Source organism: Antechinus flavipes, chromosome 3 (assembly GCF_016432865.1).
Source record: "Antechinus flavipes isolate AdamAnt ecotype Samford, QLD, Australia chromosome 3, AdamAnt_v2, whole genome shotgun sequence".
NCBI classification, from domain to species: domain Eukaryota; kingdom Metazoa; phylum Chordata; class Mammalia; order Dasyuromorphia; family Dasyuridae; genus Antechinus; species Antechinus flavipes.
In genome coordinates, this window is record NC_067400.1 from 618226358 (window position 1) to 618241802 (window position 15445).

Here is a 15445-nt window from a genome sequence, read left to right on the forward strand (position 1 = left end):
CGGGCTTTAGAATCAATGATCCTGAGCTCTTCATGACCTTAGAGGGCTATTGTTCTAACAATCTGTCTGTCAATGATTGTAAAAATCTTCTGGCCAAGGAATGTTATATTTCTTCCCTTAAACCTTAAGAAACATATATCAGTGATCCTGAGATCCTCTGACCTTAGAGTGTCATTGTTTTACCAATCTGCCAATAATTCTAAAGTCTCCTGGCCTTGGAAAATTCCTACTAACATTTCTGATCGTCAGATACATAATCTCTGGTCAGTGATACCAAATCCCTGAAAGCACTACTCAGTTCTACCTCTGGCTCATAAAATTAGCATATCAGTTTCATGAACTCCATAAATTTGTCTCTTTGCTCCTGGTTCTTTGCTAAATTCTTTTAGAACTTAGCTCACTTCAGTTTGCATTACAATTACAATAAATGTGATCCTTGACTTGGATAAGGGTTCAAGCCAGCAAATTTTTTGGAGACACCTTGCAAGAATAGTCTGTGATCCAAATCTCCCTTCCCAACCTCAACAATTTGTGGCCTGGTATGGGAAAAGCCTGGCCTCCCTAGCTTAATTGCCTCCTTGTCAAGATAAGCCACAGATTTTTTTCACCCTCAATCCTATAACTGGAACACCCGAAGCAACTCGGAGAAGTCTTGTTTGGGTCTTCGTGAGCTCCACAATCCGCAAATTTTCCTTGGATTGGAATTGGAAATTCTTGAAATTGTAGGCAAAGTTCCTAAGGAACCTTTGCAACCTTTCTGCCTTCTTTGGGATGCAGAGACAAGGTGCTACAGGATAGCTTTTGGGGAAAAAAAATTCTGTGGGTTTTGACAAAGATGAGTCAGTGCTCTTTCATGTCATTTTTGTCTGTTTCTGTGTCTGTGCAAAATGTTTGTGTCATGTTTGTTCTGTGAGCTAGATTCTGTTACCTGGAAAGATTGAAAATGCTGCCAGCAATAACCAAAAACTTGTATGCTGTAGTTGAATTCTGGGAAGATTTATTAACATCCTTGATTCCCACTTTAAAAAGGGGAAAAGCCTGATTTTTTCCTGAGGACCTCAGCTCTGGCCAAACTGAGGACTACAGAAATAATAAAGTTAGCTAATGAAAAGTAAAATAACATCATAGCAAATTGTCAAATTTTTGAGAGCAATGATTGAGCAGTCTGACAATTTGCCATTTTTAAATTGCAAGAAAAAATCCTGAAACATCGGGGATAATTCTGGGAAATTATCTCTTTCTAAAAGAAAAGAAAAAGAAAAAGCTAATGGTAAATACAACTTTTTGCTAACCCTTCATTGACACCTATCTTGTCCAAAATCCCTTTCTGTTCCTTTGGGAAACTACACTCCTGTTATATCAAGAAAAACAGCAAGTGAGGTTTGGTAAAATTCCAAGTGGAATTTTTTGCTGGTGGCTGCAAGGGGCATATCAGGAGCCAAATCAAGAGCCCAGAACAGCGGGAGGCAAGAGTTTATAAAGGTTAAGATCACAAGCTAGACAGTCATCAATGGTTTAAGGAGGAAAATAGAGAAGCAGACATCAGTAGTTTGTCAAGAGCTGGGGAGTTCAGAGAATAGGGGTACAGGATGGGGTGCTCTGACCACAGTGCCCAAGGACATAGCATTCTGCTTCGCCAAAATACTGGGGTAAGTGGGGGGATAGGGCAAGCAAGACCTAGTACAACAATCCCCACTTCTCACAGGAGAGTCAAACCACTGATCATCAGGATCTGGGAAGGATCCTGTGAAGGTTGTTATCTGCAATTTTGCATGAGAAGGAGCTTACCTGAGTTAATGCAGGACTGGATGAGTCATGTCAGATGGGAAAACAGACAGGGTTCTATAAGAAAGATCAGAGCAAGAAGTAAAAATCCCAAGATCTGGCCTGGATGTATTTACATCACAGTGAATAACAGAGCAAGTTAAGGACAGATATGGTTGGAGGGGAAGAGAATAGTAAAGATTTGGGGGTTCCAGATAAATGAAGGGGAACAGGGACCGAGGGAGGTGGCCAGAGTGGGCAGGGACTGCTGGTCCAGATAAGGGGCCTCTGAGGAGATAGGACAGTCCAGGAGCTTCTTTAGAGTTCATTAGGAGGACTCTGAGATCCTAGCTATGAGAAGTAGAGTCTGGATCATCATGTCTGAGGCTCCATGTGTGAAGGGTCCTACAAAAAGGGCTCATAGGAACTTTGACAGTCGTGTAAAGAGAATTGCAGGAGCCAACCTCACAGTTGATGGGGGACTGCCATTTTGGGGATAATAACAACTGATCAGCAGTAATTGATGGGCTCTTTTCTGGGGGTCCCAGAGACCCAGGCCATAACAAGTGGAAGCACAACTTAGGGGCAATAATACTGGGATGGGTCGAGTTAGGTAGCATCCCCTGTAAAGAAGCTGAGCCATAGATAGTTACCCCTATTTGTTTGCATGGCTCTTGCATTGGAGGCAGAGTTGCACCCACCACTATTAGATGAGTGGGTTTCAGGAATCGACTGTCTGAGAGAACCTTGGTTTCACCTGCTTTCCTCTGCCCAGAAGGTCCAAAGTGTTTGGTCTCTATTCCTTACAGTCCAAGTATTTGTTCCATTAAAGGATAGAATCAAAAGAGACAAGTGTACTCAGAAGGAACATGAGAAAGTTTTGATTTGAGGGGATCGGGTCTAGATTCTGCCATTTGCTGGATGTGTCGAGTTTCACTTGTCTGTCGTGTAGCCATGTAAAGATGGAGTCCATTTTAACTGCAGTTGGTGTCATCAGGATAACAGTTTGGGATCCCTTCCAAGTGGGCTCAAGCCTCGAAGATGTGAATTTTTGGACGAGAACTTTGTCCCCGGGGTTAAAAGAAGTGGACAGAATGGAGGAATAGGTAAGTGTCACAGCCTATTTTCTGGCATTTGCTTTGTGTCTCTTGCAATTCCTGTAAGAACTTAATCAAGGAAGAGTTAATAGTTTGGGCCCACAAGAAGATACAGAAACAGAAATCAGTACTTATAACCTTATTGAGAGCAGGAATGTTCCAATAACAGAGGTACAGAACAGGGTGCTCTGACCAGAGAGCACAAGGACATTGTCTTCTGCTTAGATAGAATGCTTGGGTAAGAAGATTTGCAACAACAGTGACCTTAGGAGATGTTGGCTGGATCCAGCAGCTGAGAATGAAGGCTGAGAAGGGAGGAATGAGGCAGAGGTCAACAAGGTCCCTCTGCCCTCCTGGGAGACCAAGGCCACTGAGTTGTCCATAGCATAATTGTAAGGGCTGCTCAGCCTACTTCAGACCTCGGGGTCTGCTGCGAGCTCAGTGGGGTGTGTTTGCAGGATGTTCAATGCATTTAAAAAGAAGTAAAGCAATTTGCCAAAGTTGACACAATTAATTAAAATCTGAGCCTGGATTTGGGTGCAGATCTCCTTGATTCCAGTCCTGTAACACTTTTATCTATTGTGCCATGTCACTCTACTGTTAGGGTCTTTTTTCAAGGGTCAAGTCGGGACAAACAGGAAATAAAGAAGCAAGAAATCCTTGAGGTTCCCAGAGGTAATTTCTGTGACCAGAGAACGCCTAGTTGGGGGGATTCTGCTCAAATTGAGATAGCCTCATTAATGGGAGTGTCTCCTTCTGTGATTGACTGTGCGTGTGACCTCACAGATCCTACTTAAACCTACTGCAAGAAGGGATCAGCCTCTTTTTCCTGGGGTAGCCGAGAGGATGGATAGCTGAGAGGTAAGGAAGCTGGTAGTGAACACATGGGTCTCTTGCAGACCTGGTATCCACGAGGGAGTTAACAGGTGAAGGCAATATGTGAGCAAGTATAATAAAAGACTTTAAGTTTGCACAGGGCTGTTCTTGAACTCACTATTGGTTTTTAAAGTACAGTTTGAGAAATCATAGCCAGAGACCTCTGAAGACCTCAGAAGAGGTGAGCTGGGATAAAGTTGGTTTACACTGCAAAGGTCAGTGGCCAGAGAAACTAGGCATTGACCCACACTTAACACCGTACACCAAGATAAGGTCAAAATGGGTTCATGATCTAGGCATAAAGAATGAGATGATAAATAAATTGGAAGAGCATAGGATAGTTTACCTCGCAGACCTGTGGAAGAGGGAGGAATTTATGACCAAAGAAGAACTAGAGATCACTATTGACCACAACATAGAAAATTTTGATTATATCAAATTGAAAAGTTTTTGTACAAACAAAACAAATGCAAACAAGATTAGAAGGGAAACAATAAACTGGGAAAACATTTTTACAATCAAAGGTTCTGATAAAGGCCTCATTTCCAAAATATATAGAGAATTGACTCTAATTTATAAGAAATCAAACCATTCTCCAATTGATAAATGATCAAAGGATATGAACAGACAATTCTCAGATGAAGAAATTGAAACTATTTATAGACATATGAAAATATGCTCCAAATCATTATTAATCAGAGAAATGCAAATTAAGACAACTCTGAGATACCACTACACACCTGTCAGATTGGCTAGAATGACAGGGAAAGATAATGGGGAATGTTGGAGGGGATGTGGGAAAACAGGGACACTGATACATTGTTGGTGGACTTGTGAACACATCCAGCCATTCTGGAGAGCAATTTGGAACTATGCTCAAAAAGTTATCAAACTGTGCATACCCTTTGATCCAGCAGTGTTTCTACTGGGGTTATACCCCAAAGAGATACTAAAGAAAGGAAAGGGACCTGTATGTGCCAAAATGTTTGTGGCAGCCCTGTTTGTAGTGGCTAGAAGCTGGAAAATGAATGGATGCCCATCAATTGGAGAATGGTTGAGTAAATTGTGGTATATGAATGTTATGGAATATTATTGTTCTATAAGGAATGACCAGCAGGATGAATACAGAGAGGACTGGCAAGACTTACATGAAATGATGCTAAGTGAAATGAGCAGAACCAGGAGATCATTATATACCTCAACAACGATACTGTTTGAGGATGTATTCTGATGGAAGTGGACCTCTGCGATAAAGAGAGTCTTAATTGGTCAAAGATGGATAGAAGCAGCTACATCCAGAGAAAGAACACTGGGAAATGAATATAAACTGCTTGCATTTTTGTTTTTCTTCCTGGGTTATTTATACCTTCTGAATTCAATTCTCCCTGTGCAACAAGAAAACTGTTCGGTTCTGCACACATATATCGTATCTAGGATATACTGCAACCCATTCAACATGTAAAGGACTCTTGCCATCTGGGGGAAGGGGTGGAGGGAGGGAGGGGAAAAATTGGAACAGAAGTGAATGCAAGGGATAATGCTGTAAAAAATTACCCTGGCATGTGTTCTATCAATAAAAAAAAAAAAACAACAAAACCCCCCAAAAAACATATTTGCTTTCATATGTCATATTTTCCTTTATATTGCCTTATCTCTATACCTGGAATATGTATTACTTAATAAGCATTTGTTAGTCGGTGGATTGAGTGAATAAAGTTTTCAAAGTACAAAAAAAAAAAAAAAAAAAAAAAAAAAAAAAAAGGTCAGTGGCCAGAGTATTCTCTGAAGCTCTGGGAATTAGGAGAGACTGGCAATGTAAAGAGCAAGACTAGGACATTTGCAAATGAAGTGACTGCCCAGAGTTAAGGATTTTATTCTTTACACTCTACCAGCTATGAGAAATGACAAAAAGGTCTCATTTTCAAACTATATTAGTGACGGATTAAAATATATACAAATAAGAGCAGTTTGCTAATGAATAAATAGCTAGAGGATATGGCTAGAAATTTTTTTAAACAATAAATTCAAACTATCAATAGCTATATGAAAAAATGCTACAAATCACTAATGATTACAGAAATGCATTGAACAGATCTGCTGTTTCAAAGGATGATGGGGAGGCAAAGGACTAAATCTCTTGCTGTCTCAAACCCTTGAGTTTGTCAGATTGAAAGAACATATGAAACCCATCTAAAAATGGTGTTTAAGAGCATTAAACAATATATGTAGGATTACCAAAAAAGCCAATTATATTGAAGTGATTATCAAAATAAACTTAGATTATCTGGGGGAGATTTCCTGAAGAGAAGGACATTTGATTTAGGCTTTAAAACTGAGTGAGATTCCAACAGACAAAGAGGAGATTAAAAAGCAAATATTGCTATTGTGCATTCACGTTACCAGTCCTGTCTGTCTCTTCTTGTCCCTGTTTTGGGATTTTCTGAGCAAAGACATTTGAATTATTGGCCATTTCAGGCATTTTGCAGATAAGGAAATTGAGTTAAACAGGATTAAGTGACTTGCACAGGGTCACACAATTAAGAAGTGTCTGAGACCAGATTAGATCTCACAAAGATGAGTCTTATGACTCCAGGCTCAAGGCTCTATCCATTTTCCCATCTAGCCGCCTTTATTCCAGACATTGGGAGTAGTTTAAAAGCTCAGAGATAGGAGAATCTGCTTGTGTTTCAGGAAGGAAGGATAGAAAGGATATGGAGAAGGATATAAAGGGGCAGATAGAGTAATCCACCTTGACCAGGGCTTAAAGGGAGAGGGTGGAGCATAAGAGGAAATGAGGCAGGAAAGATAATCTGGCACCAGAGTGTAGGAAGTCTTGAATGTCACATTTGGATCATTTTTAATGAAATAGCATGGAAGAATAGCTAAAGCACCACACTTGGAGTTAAGAAAAGTTGGGTTCAAAACTCTCCTAAAACACAGATTATCTGGATGACCCTAGAAAGGCGAGATAACCTCTCTTGGTCCCACTTTTCTCATCTGTAAAATAGGAGGGGCGGATAACAATACCTACTTCATAGGATTTCTGCCAACCCAGTGAGACCTTATCTGTGGAAATCCTTGGCAAACCTTAGAATACTCTATAAATATTGGCAATTCTTATTTATTCATAGACAAGGGGTAGTTGTTGGGGGTCTTAACAGATGATCTGAGAGGTCATTTTAGTACAATGTGTTCATTTTACTCACAAGGGAACTGAGTCCCAGAGGGAATAAACAAGTCTAAAGACATAAAATGATTAAAAAGAGACAGAACACTAACCCAGGTCTCCAATGCCCGCGATCAGTGCTCAAGACTTGGTCATCCAGCCCTTTCCTAGAGAGGCCAAGTCTCCCAGGGCATCTGGAGGAGGACTCGTTTCCAAACTTGATTTTTGTAGAAACTGATTGTGCCAAAGGAGCTGGGCCTTTGCATACTGATGCTACATTCCTTTCCCAGAAAGACTCAACACTCAGAAAGAGCAAACAAGCATCTGGCATGTGTTCTTTTACACAAGCATGGGGGGACAGCACAGAGACACAAAAAACCTAGAGATGCATACAATTACAGAGGGAACCAAGTTCTAGCTGAATGTGCCTCCTCCCTGCAACATATGTCCAGCCTCTGTTTAAATACACCCAGAGATGGGGAACTCATCACTTCACAAACCTAGGCAATCCAAACTGCAGAGCTGATTGTTGGAAAGTTCATGCTGAACTGAAATCACAGGAATTTCCTAGAATTTTGGGCATAGTTTTCCCTTCTGGGCTCAAAAAGAACCAGCCTGGTTTCCTCTTCCCCCAAGACAATGTTTCAGATATTTACAGACTGTGACCATGCTCTCCAGAAAGCTTTCCTCAGTCATTTCAACAATTCACTTTCATGACACAATTTCACATCCCCTCCCATTCTGGTCACATACTCTGGAGAAGATCTCGCTCTTTCTTTAAGATGTGGAGCTCATGATGGGACACAGAAATCCGCAAGGATATGGTCAGAGCTGAAGCCATCCATAATCTCCCTACCACCTGTGATGTTCTCACAGGTACATGAGATCCTCCACGAAGCCATGAAGTTGGTCCAAGGACCTAGATGGTCACTGCAGGCAGTAAAGCTGAGCTCAGAAGGATCTAACAGAATGGAGAAGCTCAGCTCATGGCTGGAGGGACTTGTGTGAGGACCAGGGAACTAAATCAGAGGTACTTAGCACAAGTATAATTGGATATCTTAGTCATAGTCATATTCAGTCTGATAAGAAGTAAAGAGAGGACTGGAAATCTCTATCAGTGGAGGGATTTTCCACACTAAGGAAGTTATGCATCTATGAAGTATTGAAAGATCACATTCAGCAGGATGATTTCAGAAAGCCCTGGAGAGACTTACCTGAACTGATGCTGAGTGAAATGAGCAGAACCAGGAGATCATTATATACTTTAACGACAATACTGTATGAGGATGTATTCTGACAGAAGTGGATTTCTTCGACAGAGAGAGGATACACCTTAGTTTCAATTGATCAATAATGGACAGAAGCAGCTACACCCAAAGAAAGAACACTGGGAAATGAATGTAAACTATTTGCATTTTTGGTTTTCTTCCCTGGTTATTTTTACCTTCTGAATCCAATTCTTCCTGTGCAACAAGAGAATTGTTCAGTTCTGCGCACATATATTGTATCTAGGATGTACTGTGACCTATTTAACATGTATAGGACTGCTTGCCATCTGAGGGAGGGGGTGGAGAGAAGGAGAGAAAAAGTCGGAACAGAAGTAAGTGCAAGGGATAATGCTGTAAAGAATTTTTTAAAAAAATAAACAAAAAGAAAAAAAAAGAATAATAATCAGACAACTGGCTAAGGAAAATGCTAATGAGGTTTGCAGAAGAATTATATGGGGACTACACAAAGATGCTCCTTTAGAAGAGATCATAAGATGCTGTGCCACAGTGGGCACAAATGTTTATTATACCCAGGCCATGACACAAAATATGGGAAAACAGGGTCCCTCTTGGCAAGGGACTTCTAGAGAGACTCACTGATGCTTTCAATGTAGAAAAATTGGGCATCTGAAAGTCCAATGTAAGTATAGAAATAGAGTGAGAGAACAGGGTGAGAGAATAAGACCCCAAACCCTATGTCCAAAATACAACCAAGGCTTCCACTGGACCTCAGACAGTAGATTAACTCAGGGAAATGAGAGACAGGGCCCAGCTTCAAGACTCAAACAAAAAACAGGTGAGGCATGATGGCAGCCCAGTGTTTAGAACTTCAGGACTCTGATGTAATCAATCAGCAAAAAAGCAATCAGATGGCAAAAAGGATTACATGATCAGTCAGCAAAAAAGCAATCAGATATCAGAAAGGGATTACAATTGGGGAGAATACAGGCTTTTTTTAACCCAACAGAAGGGCAGTGTCCAGTGCAAGTAGCTCCAATGTAATTGCCAAATGATGAGGAGAGATTTAGAAAGTGGTAAATAGAAGGTACTATGTAGGTTAACTGCTTGGGAGAAAGGGTTTACTTATATCTCTACAAATGGAGAAGGAATCAGATGGGTGCCAATGAGCACCTGGAGAGAGACAGAAAAAGAGAAAAAAGCTTGAAACAAAGGAGAAGACCTAAGAAACATCTGACACTGAAAGAGCATGGCTGATAACTAGACTGTTACAGAACTTCAGAACCAGTAGGAATCATTTGATTTCCTGAAATGAAAAATTGTTGATAACACTGTTGCAGAACTTCAAAACCTGAAGGAATTATTGGATTCTCTGAGTCATGATAAGACTGTTGCAGAACTTCAAAACTAGCAGAATCACTGGATTCTCTGAGATGAAAAATTGTTGATGAGACTATTGCCGGACTTCAAAACTTGCAGGAATCATTGGTTTCCTGGCACATGAAGTAATGGACATTAGACTCCTTTTGGATAATTTCTAGGACTTATGGACATGTACAATTCCTCATGCTGATTCATGTTATTAGCCTGTGTTACTATGTGCTTAACTAATTTATCTAATGATCTGTAATACTTCCCATGTTGATGGATTTATGCATACCTGTTTCAAGTGAGATCCATCAGAAACACGCTAATCTGATTTGAGATTCCCATTTTCTTTGGTGTTTTCATCTCCCTCCTTGAGACATCAGGGAGGGCGTGATCACCTCCTTTTAAGGTGTTTTCACCCCTTTTTTGAGGAGTCAGGGAAGGCGTGATCACCTCTTTTTGGGGGTTCTCACCTCCTTGAAAAGTCAGGGAGGTCATGACCACCTATGTTCTAAAACAAAAGAAAGCGGGAGATATTATAGGCCAGAACTCTGAAATGAAAGCAGCTCCCAAGACATCCAGAGATGCCAAGAAAAACAAAAAAAGAGAACATTACAAGGAGGGAAGAATCTCTAGTCTGCATCATCCCCTATTCCCACTCCCAGCCCTGTTGGATCCTCCCAGAAGCCACAGTAAACCACCTGAGGAAGAAGCAGGGCCCTATTCCCTGCCTTGACAGGGGAGGGGCAGGGAAGACAGGACTCAGAGGTCCTAAAAGCCCCACACCCATTCAGTGGCTCTGTCCTCCATTCTCTGTGCATCTTTTGGGGTCTAAACACTGTCTACTCCAGGAGGGAAATAAAGGAACTGGGGTCAGGTATGAGTTCTATTGGACAGTAGGTAATTCTCAGTGAGCCATGTTCCCCTGGGGGACAGAACCACTTCTCCATGGACAGTGGGAGGGATCTGTGCTGGGGAGGGGCTTCCCAGGAGAGGCAGGAAACCACAGCAGCTGGGAGGGGAAGAAAGAGGAGGAGAGAGAAGGGAGGAAGGAAGAGGGAGGAGGGAGGAGAAAGTGAGAGGCTAAGTCCCTGCCCTGTGGCCCCTTGTGATCCAGGCAGATAGAAGAGCTCCAGCTCTGAAGAGAGAGAGAGATCTCAGTCTTCCAGAGAAGGAGGAGACCAAGAGACCCAGCTCTGGGCTGCTGCCAGGGACACCCTTAGCCTCCACAGCAGCAGGGACACCTCCAGGGTCTGCCCTTGAGCCTGTACGGGGAAGACACAGCTCAGGAAAGCAGAGAGATTCCTGGGAAGGAGACAGTGGGTGACACAGCCCCAGCCCAGCCCCATGGAGAACCCTTCAGAGCCTCAGTGCAGGGCGCTCAGCCCCTGGAGGGGGCTCCTGATCACAGGTGAGACACCAGCTCTTCAGGAGCCTAGGGGAGGGCAGAGGCAGCTGGTGGAATTCTGACCCATATGAAGACAGAGATCAGGGGAAAGGGGACCAGTCCCAGGGTTTTGTCTAAGACACGGTCTAAGAAGACTTAGGGGAATCTTTCCTGACCGGGGCAGGGGAGGTAATGGCAGCTTAAGGCTATCCATCCACATCCTGACGCTCAGGGCAATGTCCAGTGCTGGAATGGAGCCACCTTTTAAGAGAGGAAGAGAAGCTTTTCAGTCAGAGGAGAGCTGGGTGTGGATCCCAGCTCTGATGTGTACTAACTGTGTGGCCATGGTCAGGTCCCCTAGACTTTTAGCTTGGATTTACCTGGAACATCACCTTTTTTTTTTTTTCCTGAGGTAATTGAGATTGAGTGACTTGCCCAGGATCACACAGCCAGGAAGTGTTAAGTGTCTGAGACCAGATCTGAATTCAGGTTATTTTGACTTCAGGGCTGGTGCTCTCTCTACCGCACCACTTAGCTGCCCCTGAATACCACCTTCCTCCAAGTGATGTTTGGGAACCAAAGTATCAGCCTTAAAATGCACCCAGGGTTTAGTGAAAAGGCACTTCCTGGGTTTGGGAACAGGAGATCTGGGTTCAAGTGTTGCCTTTGCTTTTTGTCTCATCTTACCCGGGCCTCAGTTTCTTTGTTTGTAAATGGAGGGCACTGGGTTCAGGAATCTCTAAAGTCTGGTTTTTGTCCTCAGCTACAACACTTTGTTGCTTCCTTTCTGCCTCTATCGCCTTGCCCGGCTCACTGGCAGAGCTGTTTTGAAACAACCCCGGAGAGGGAGCCAAAAATGTGTCACGCACCAAAGGCTCTGATTCTCTGCAGAGGCTGGGGCCTTCACAGGATTGCAGGCCCAGGAATCCCTCCAAACACCCCCACTGAGCTCCCAGCAGGCCCCGAATCAGGCAGAGTGGCCCCCACCCTTATGTCAGGGACAGCTCAATGGCCTTGGTCTCTCAGGAGGGCAGAGGGACCCTGCTGACCTCTGCCTCCTTCCTCCCCTCTCAGCCTCCATCCTCAGCTGCTGGATCCAGCCAATGTCTGCTCAGGCCACTGTTGTTCCAAACCCTCCCTATGGGGAAGTGAACCACAATGTCACCTTGGAACTCCAGGGCTACACAGGCCGGGCTCTCACTTATACTTGGTACAGAAAAACAGTAGCAAGACCCAATAAGATTGCTTTCTACTTCGTCCGAACTGGAGAGCAGGAGCCTGCACACATCCAGGAGAAGGTATATCCCAATGGCTCCCTGCTCATTCCTGACCTCACCCTCAGCGACTCTGATGACTACTATGTAACCATTTTTAATTCTGAAAGAGGCATAATAGTTGCACAAGGACATTTAACAGTGTATGGTAAGTGCTGCCCTTCCCCTGGGCCATGACTCACTCCTATTCCCTCTCTCAGTCTGGGGTGAGAAGCTCCCCTAAGGGAGCAGGGAGAATGCAGAGCATGAGACCCCCTCACATAATATGGGCCAAAGAGGCGAGAGCCCCTCCAGCCCAGATCAGTGTGATCATGGGTCACTGGGAGCACTGGAGAGGTCAGAGGTCACTAGTTTCTGAGGCCCTAAGCTGTTATTATTGGGTGGTAACTTCCTACTTCCTCCCAGCTTTCCCAGACCACACTGTGAAACTAAGAAGGGCCCTGAGGGCTTGGAGGGGCGTCTGGCCCCTTGCAGTTATTCCTGAGCCAGGCAACTTGTTCTTAAAGTTTGCTTTTCCTAAGACAGTTAAAAATCTACTGGGGGTGGGGGAGCATTGCTGGGTCTGGGAGGAGCAATGCTGGGTCTGGGAACCGCTGGACCCAGGTGAGTTCACGTCCAGACGACCCACAGCCCAAGAGCCAGACTCCCACCGGCCTTGGTGCCCAGGATCTTCTGTTCTTCTGAGGCTTCCAGAGCTGGGAGAGACCCCCAGGGGAAGGACCCCTGTGTCACCTCCATTTCCTAGAGAAACAGGCAAGATCAGGGGCTCCAGACTTCGGGGAAGAATCAGCCTGGGACAGAGGGTTCCAACTCTCCTGAGCCTCAGCTGCATGAGGAGAAAACCAATGGACAGCCCAGGGGGAACCGAGAGGACACTTGGGGCTCCAAGGAAGACCAATGTTCTCAATAAGGAGAGCTTTCCTGCTGGGAAATAGGCTAACAAGGGCTGTCATTCTGTGGAGGCAGAGTGTTCAAGGGCTCTGGGCGTCACATTTCATCTGATTCTCAAGGACCCTGGGACGGACGTGCTGTGTTTTTAAGTGAGAAAAAAGAAACAGAGACTGAGTGACGTAGCGAGAACTGGTCAGTAACTGAGGCAGGATTCGATTTCAGGGCTTTCTAACCCCACATCGAGCATTCTGTCTACTGCACTCCCTCACAGCCTCCTACCTGCAGGGTCATCTCAGGAGGGAGGGACTTCTCCAGGATGGCCCATCTTCCAGCAGGGACTAGCTGCCCATTTGACAGAGAAACTTGACTGGGAGGAGGGTCAGCCCAAGCCCCTTGGCACTTACTTCCATGGTGGGCAGGACTGGGAGTTGACCCAGAAGACTGTATGTGGCAGGATGCCTTCAGTGGCTACAAGTGAGAGGCAGGAGTCAGGATTGGGGGGTGCCTGGCAGTCATTGCCGACTGTCTTTCTATCCCTGAAGTGGGGAGCAGAGAATACTGCAGAGAAAGGAGCTAGGAGTCCTCCATCTAGTGATTCTCAAGCATTGCTTAGACACTTACTACATCCAAAGGAACTGGCCTGGGCATGGGGCATGGCAGGCAAAGAAATCATTTCCTCAAGGAGCATGAGTTCTGTTGAATAAACACATAAACAGGAATGGGGAATGGACACGAGAAACCTAGGAAGCAGTTCCAGATGGAGGATTTGCTGGGTGGAGGCAATTCATGGGGGAGGCAGCAGCCTCCACCAAAGTCAGCTGGATCCTTGTCCTCCAGATGGGGAAATTGCTGATCACCAAACTGTAGGAAAAATATTTGAACTAAATAAGGATGGTTGACTCAGAGAAGGGAAGATTGGGGGCAGTCACTGCACCTGATTTTTGAATACAAGGTTAGGTTGCCTAAAAAGAGACCAAGCTCCCATGGAAGATGAGATCATTACATAAAACCCAGAATCCAAAGGTGAGGGAGCAGTTCTTCTGAAGAAGACCAGTGGAGTATGAGTGGACCAAGAGGTTAATACTTGAGTCAGTGGGGTGAGAAGGCAACAAAAAGCCCTGAAGCAATTACAATATTTTCACTTCAAAGAATAAAGAAATAACAGTCCTTCTGTTCTATCCAATGGCACGTGGAGTATTGTATTTGGGTCTAGATTTCACAGTTTCCAAAGGACATTGATACACTAGAGAGCATCCACAAAAAGACAACCAGGTTGTGGAAAGTTCTGAGGGCCACACAATGTACTGGTCACCTGAGGGAATCCAGCCCCTAGGACCTCCAATTTTCTTATCCAGGAAATAAGGGAGTGCATTAGATGCTGGGGAAGGCCCTTCTAGAAGGAGATCCAGAATCCTCTGATGTCCCCAGCTTTGAACCTTCAGGAGCCAGGTCTGAGAAAGGCACATAAGCAATTTTGAGCAACAAGGGAAAGAGCTCAGGTGCTGGAATAGTGAGCAGGAATGCTTCTCCTTTTGTGCCAGAGGGCCCTGGGACAGTCAGATGATGGATCCAGAGATCCTTTCTCACAAGGTTGCTTTAAAATCCAGAAAATAAAATCCATAGGAAATCAAAGGAAACTATTTTGCTTTAATAGTTATCAAAACATTTTTTTAAGAAATCCCACATTTAAAATTCTTGAAATAGAATGAGATGATTTTTGAGAAGGAAAAAACCTCAGTGGAAACGGAAGGCACTGGGATGGGATTCAGAACCAGAGTTCAAACCTGGTCTCAGACACTTCACTAATCTCTCTTTGCCTCAGTTAGCTAAACTGTAAACTGGAAAGCCTAATGGCGCCTACATCCCAATGTTGTTGAGAAGATGAAATTAGATAATACAGCTTTTCACACAGTGCTTGCCAATAACAATAACCATAATAATGAGAATAATAATATTTATATAGCACATAGCAGATACCAGGCATGTAGCAGGCACTTCATCGATGCTGTTCCCTACTCCCATTTCCAACTCAGTCATTAGATTATGCATGTCACAAACCTGTTTTGGGGGGAGGGAAGAATAACTCTGGACCCAGCACTCCCTCCCCTGGGCTTCCTTCTCACCTTCCTTATTAGCATAACCCCTGAACCAGGGGGAATCTCCTTACCCATGGACCATCCCTGTATGTCTATAATGAAATGCTTGGGCTTGGACTTTGCATGGTTTTTGTCATAAAGACGTGACCTGGTGAAGACACAAGCCAATCACTCACACAGCTCCCTTTTTTCTCTCTATAGAAAGAACAACCAAACCTAACCTCATGATCAACAGAAAAACAGTCATAGAAAATGGTACTACGGCCTTCACATGCGGTACAGAACAGGAGGGAGTGGACA

At 44.0% G+C, this 15445-nt stretch overlaps 2 protein-coding genes across 20 annotated transcripts in view; both read left to right on the plus strand.

Moving 5' to 3' along the window:
• LOC127556356 (carcinoembryonic antigen-related cell adhesion molecule 5-like) overlaps positions 1–15445 on the plus strand; it is a 179669-nt gene that overhangs the window by 72171 nt on the left and 92053 nt on the right. The gene's annotated exons all lie outside the window — the stretch shown is intronic.
• LOC127556357 (carcinoembryonic antigen-related cell adhesion molecule 5-like) overlaps positions 1–15445 on the plus strand; it is a 254523-nt gene that overhangs the window by 45369 nt on the left and 193709 nt on the right. For 2 of the 15 annotated variants that reach the window (XM_051989452.1, XM_051989453.1), the window contains exon 2: positions 11959–12306. The exons of 11 other annotated variants lie outside the window; for them this stretch is intronic. In XM_051989452.1, coding sequence (XP_051845412.1) covers positions 11959–12306 — 348 coding nt within the window. Of the gene's footprint in view, positions 1–10657; positions 10909–11958; positions 12307–15445 lie in introns of those variants that run through there. 2 more of the 15 variants (XM_051989456.1, XM_051989451.1) reach the window with 2 other exon arrangements.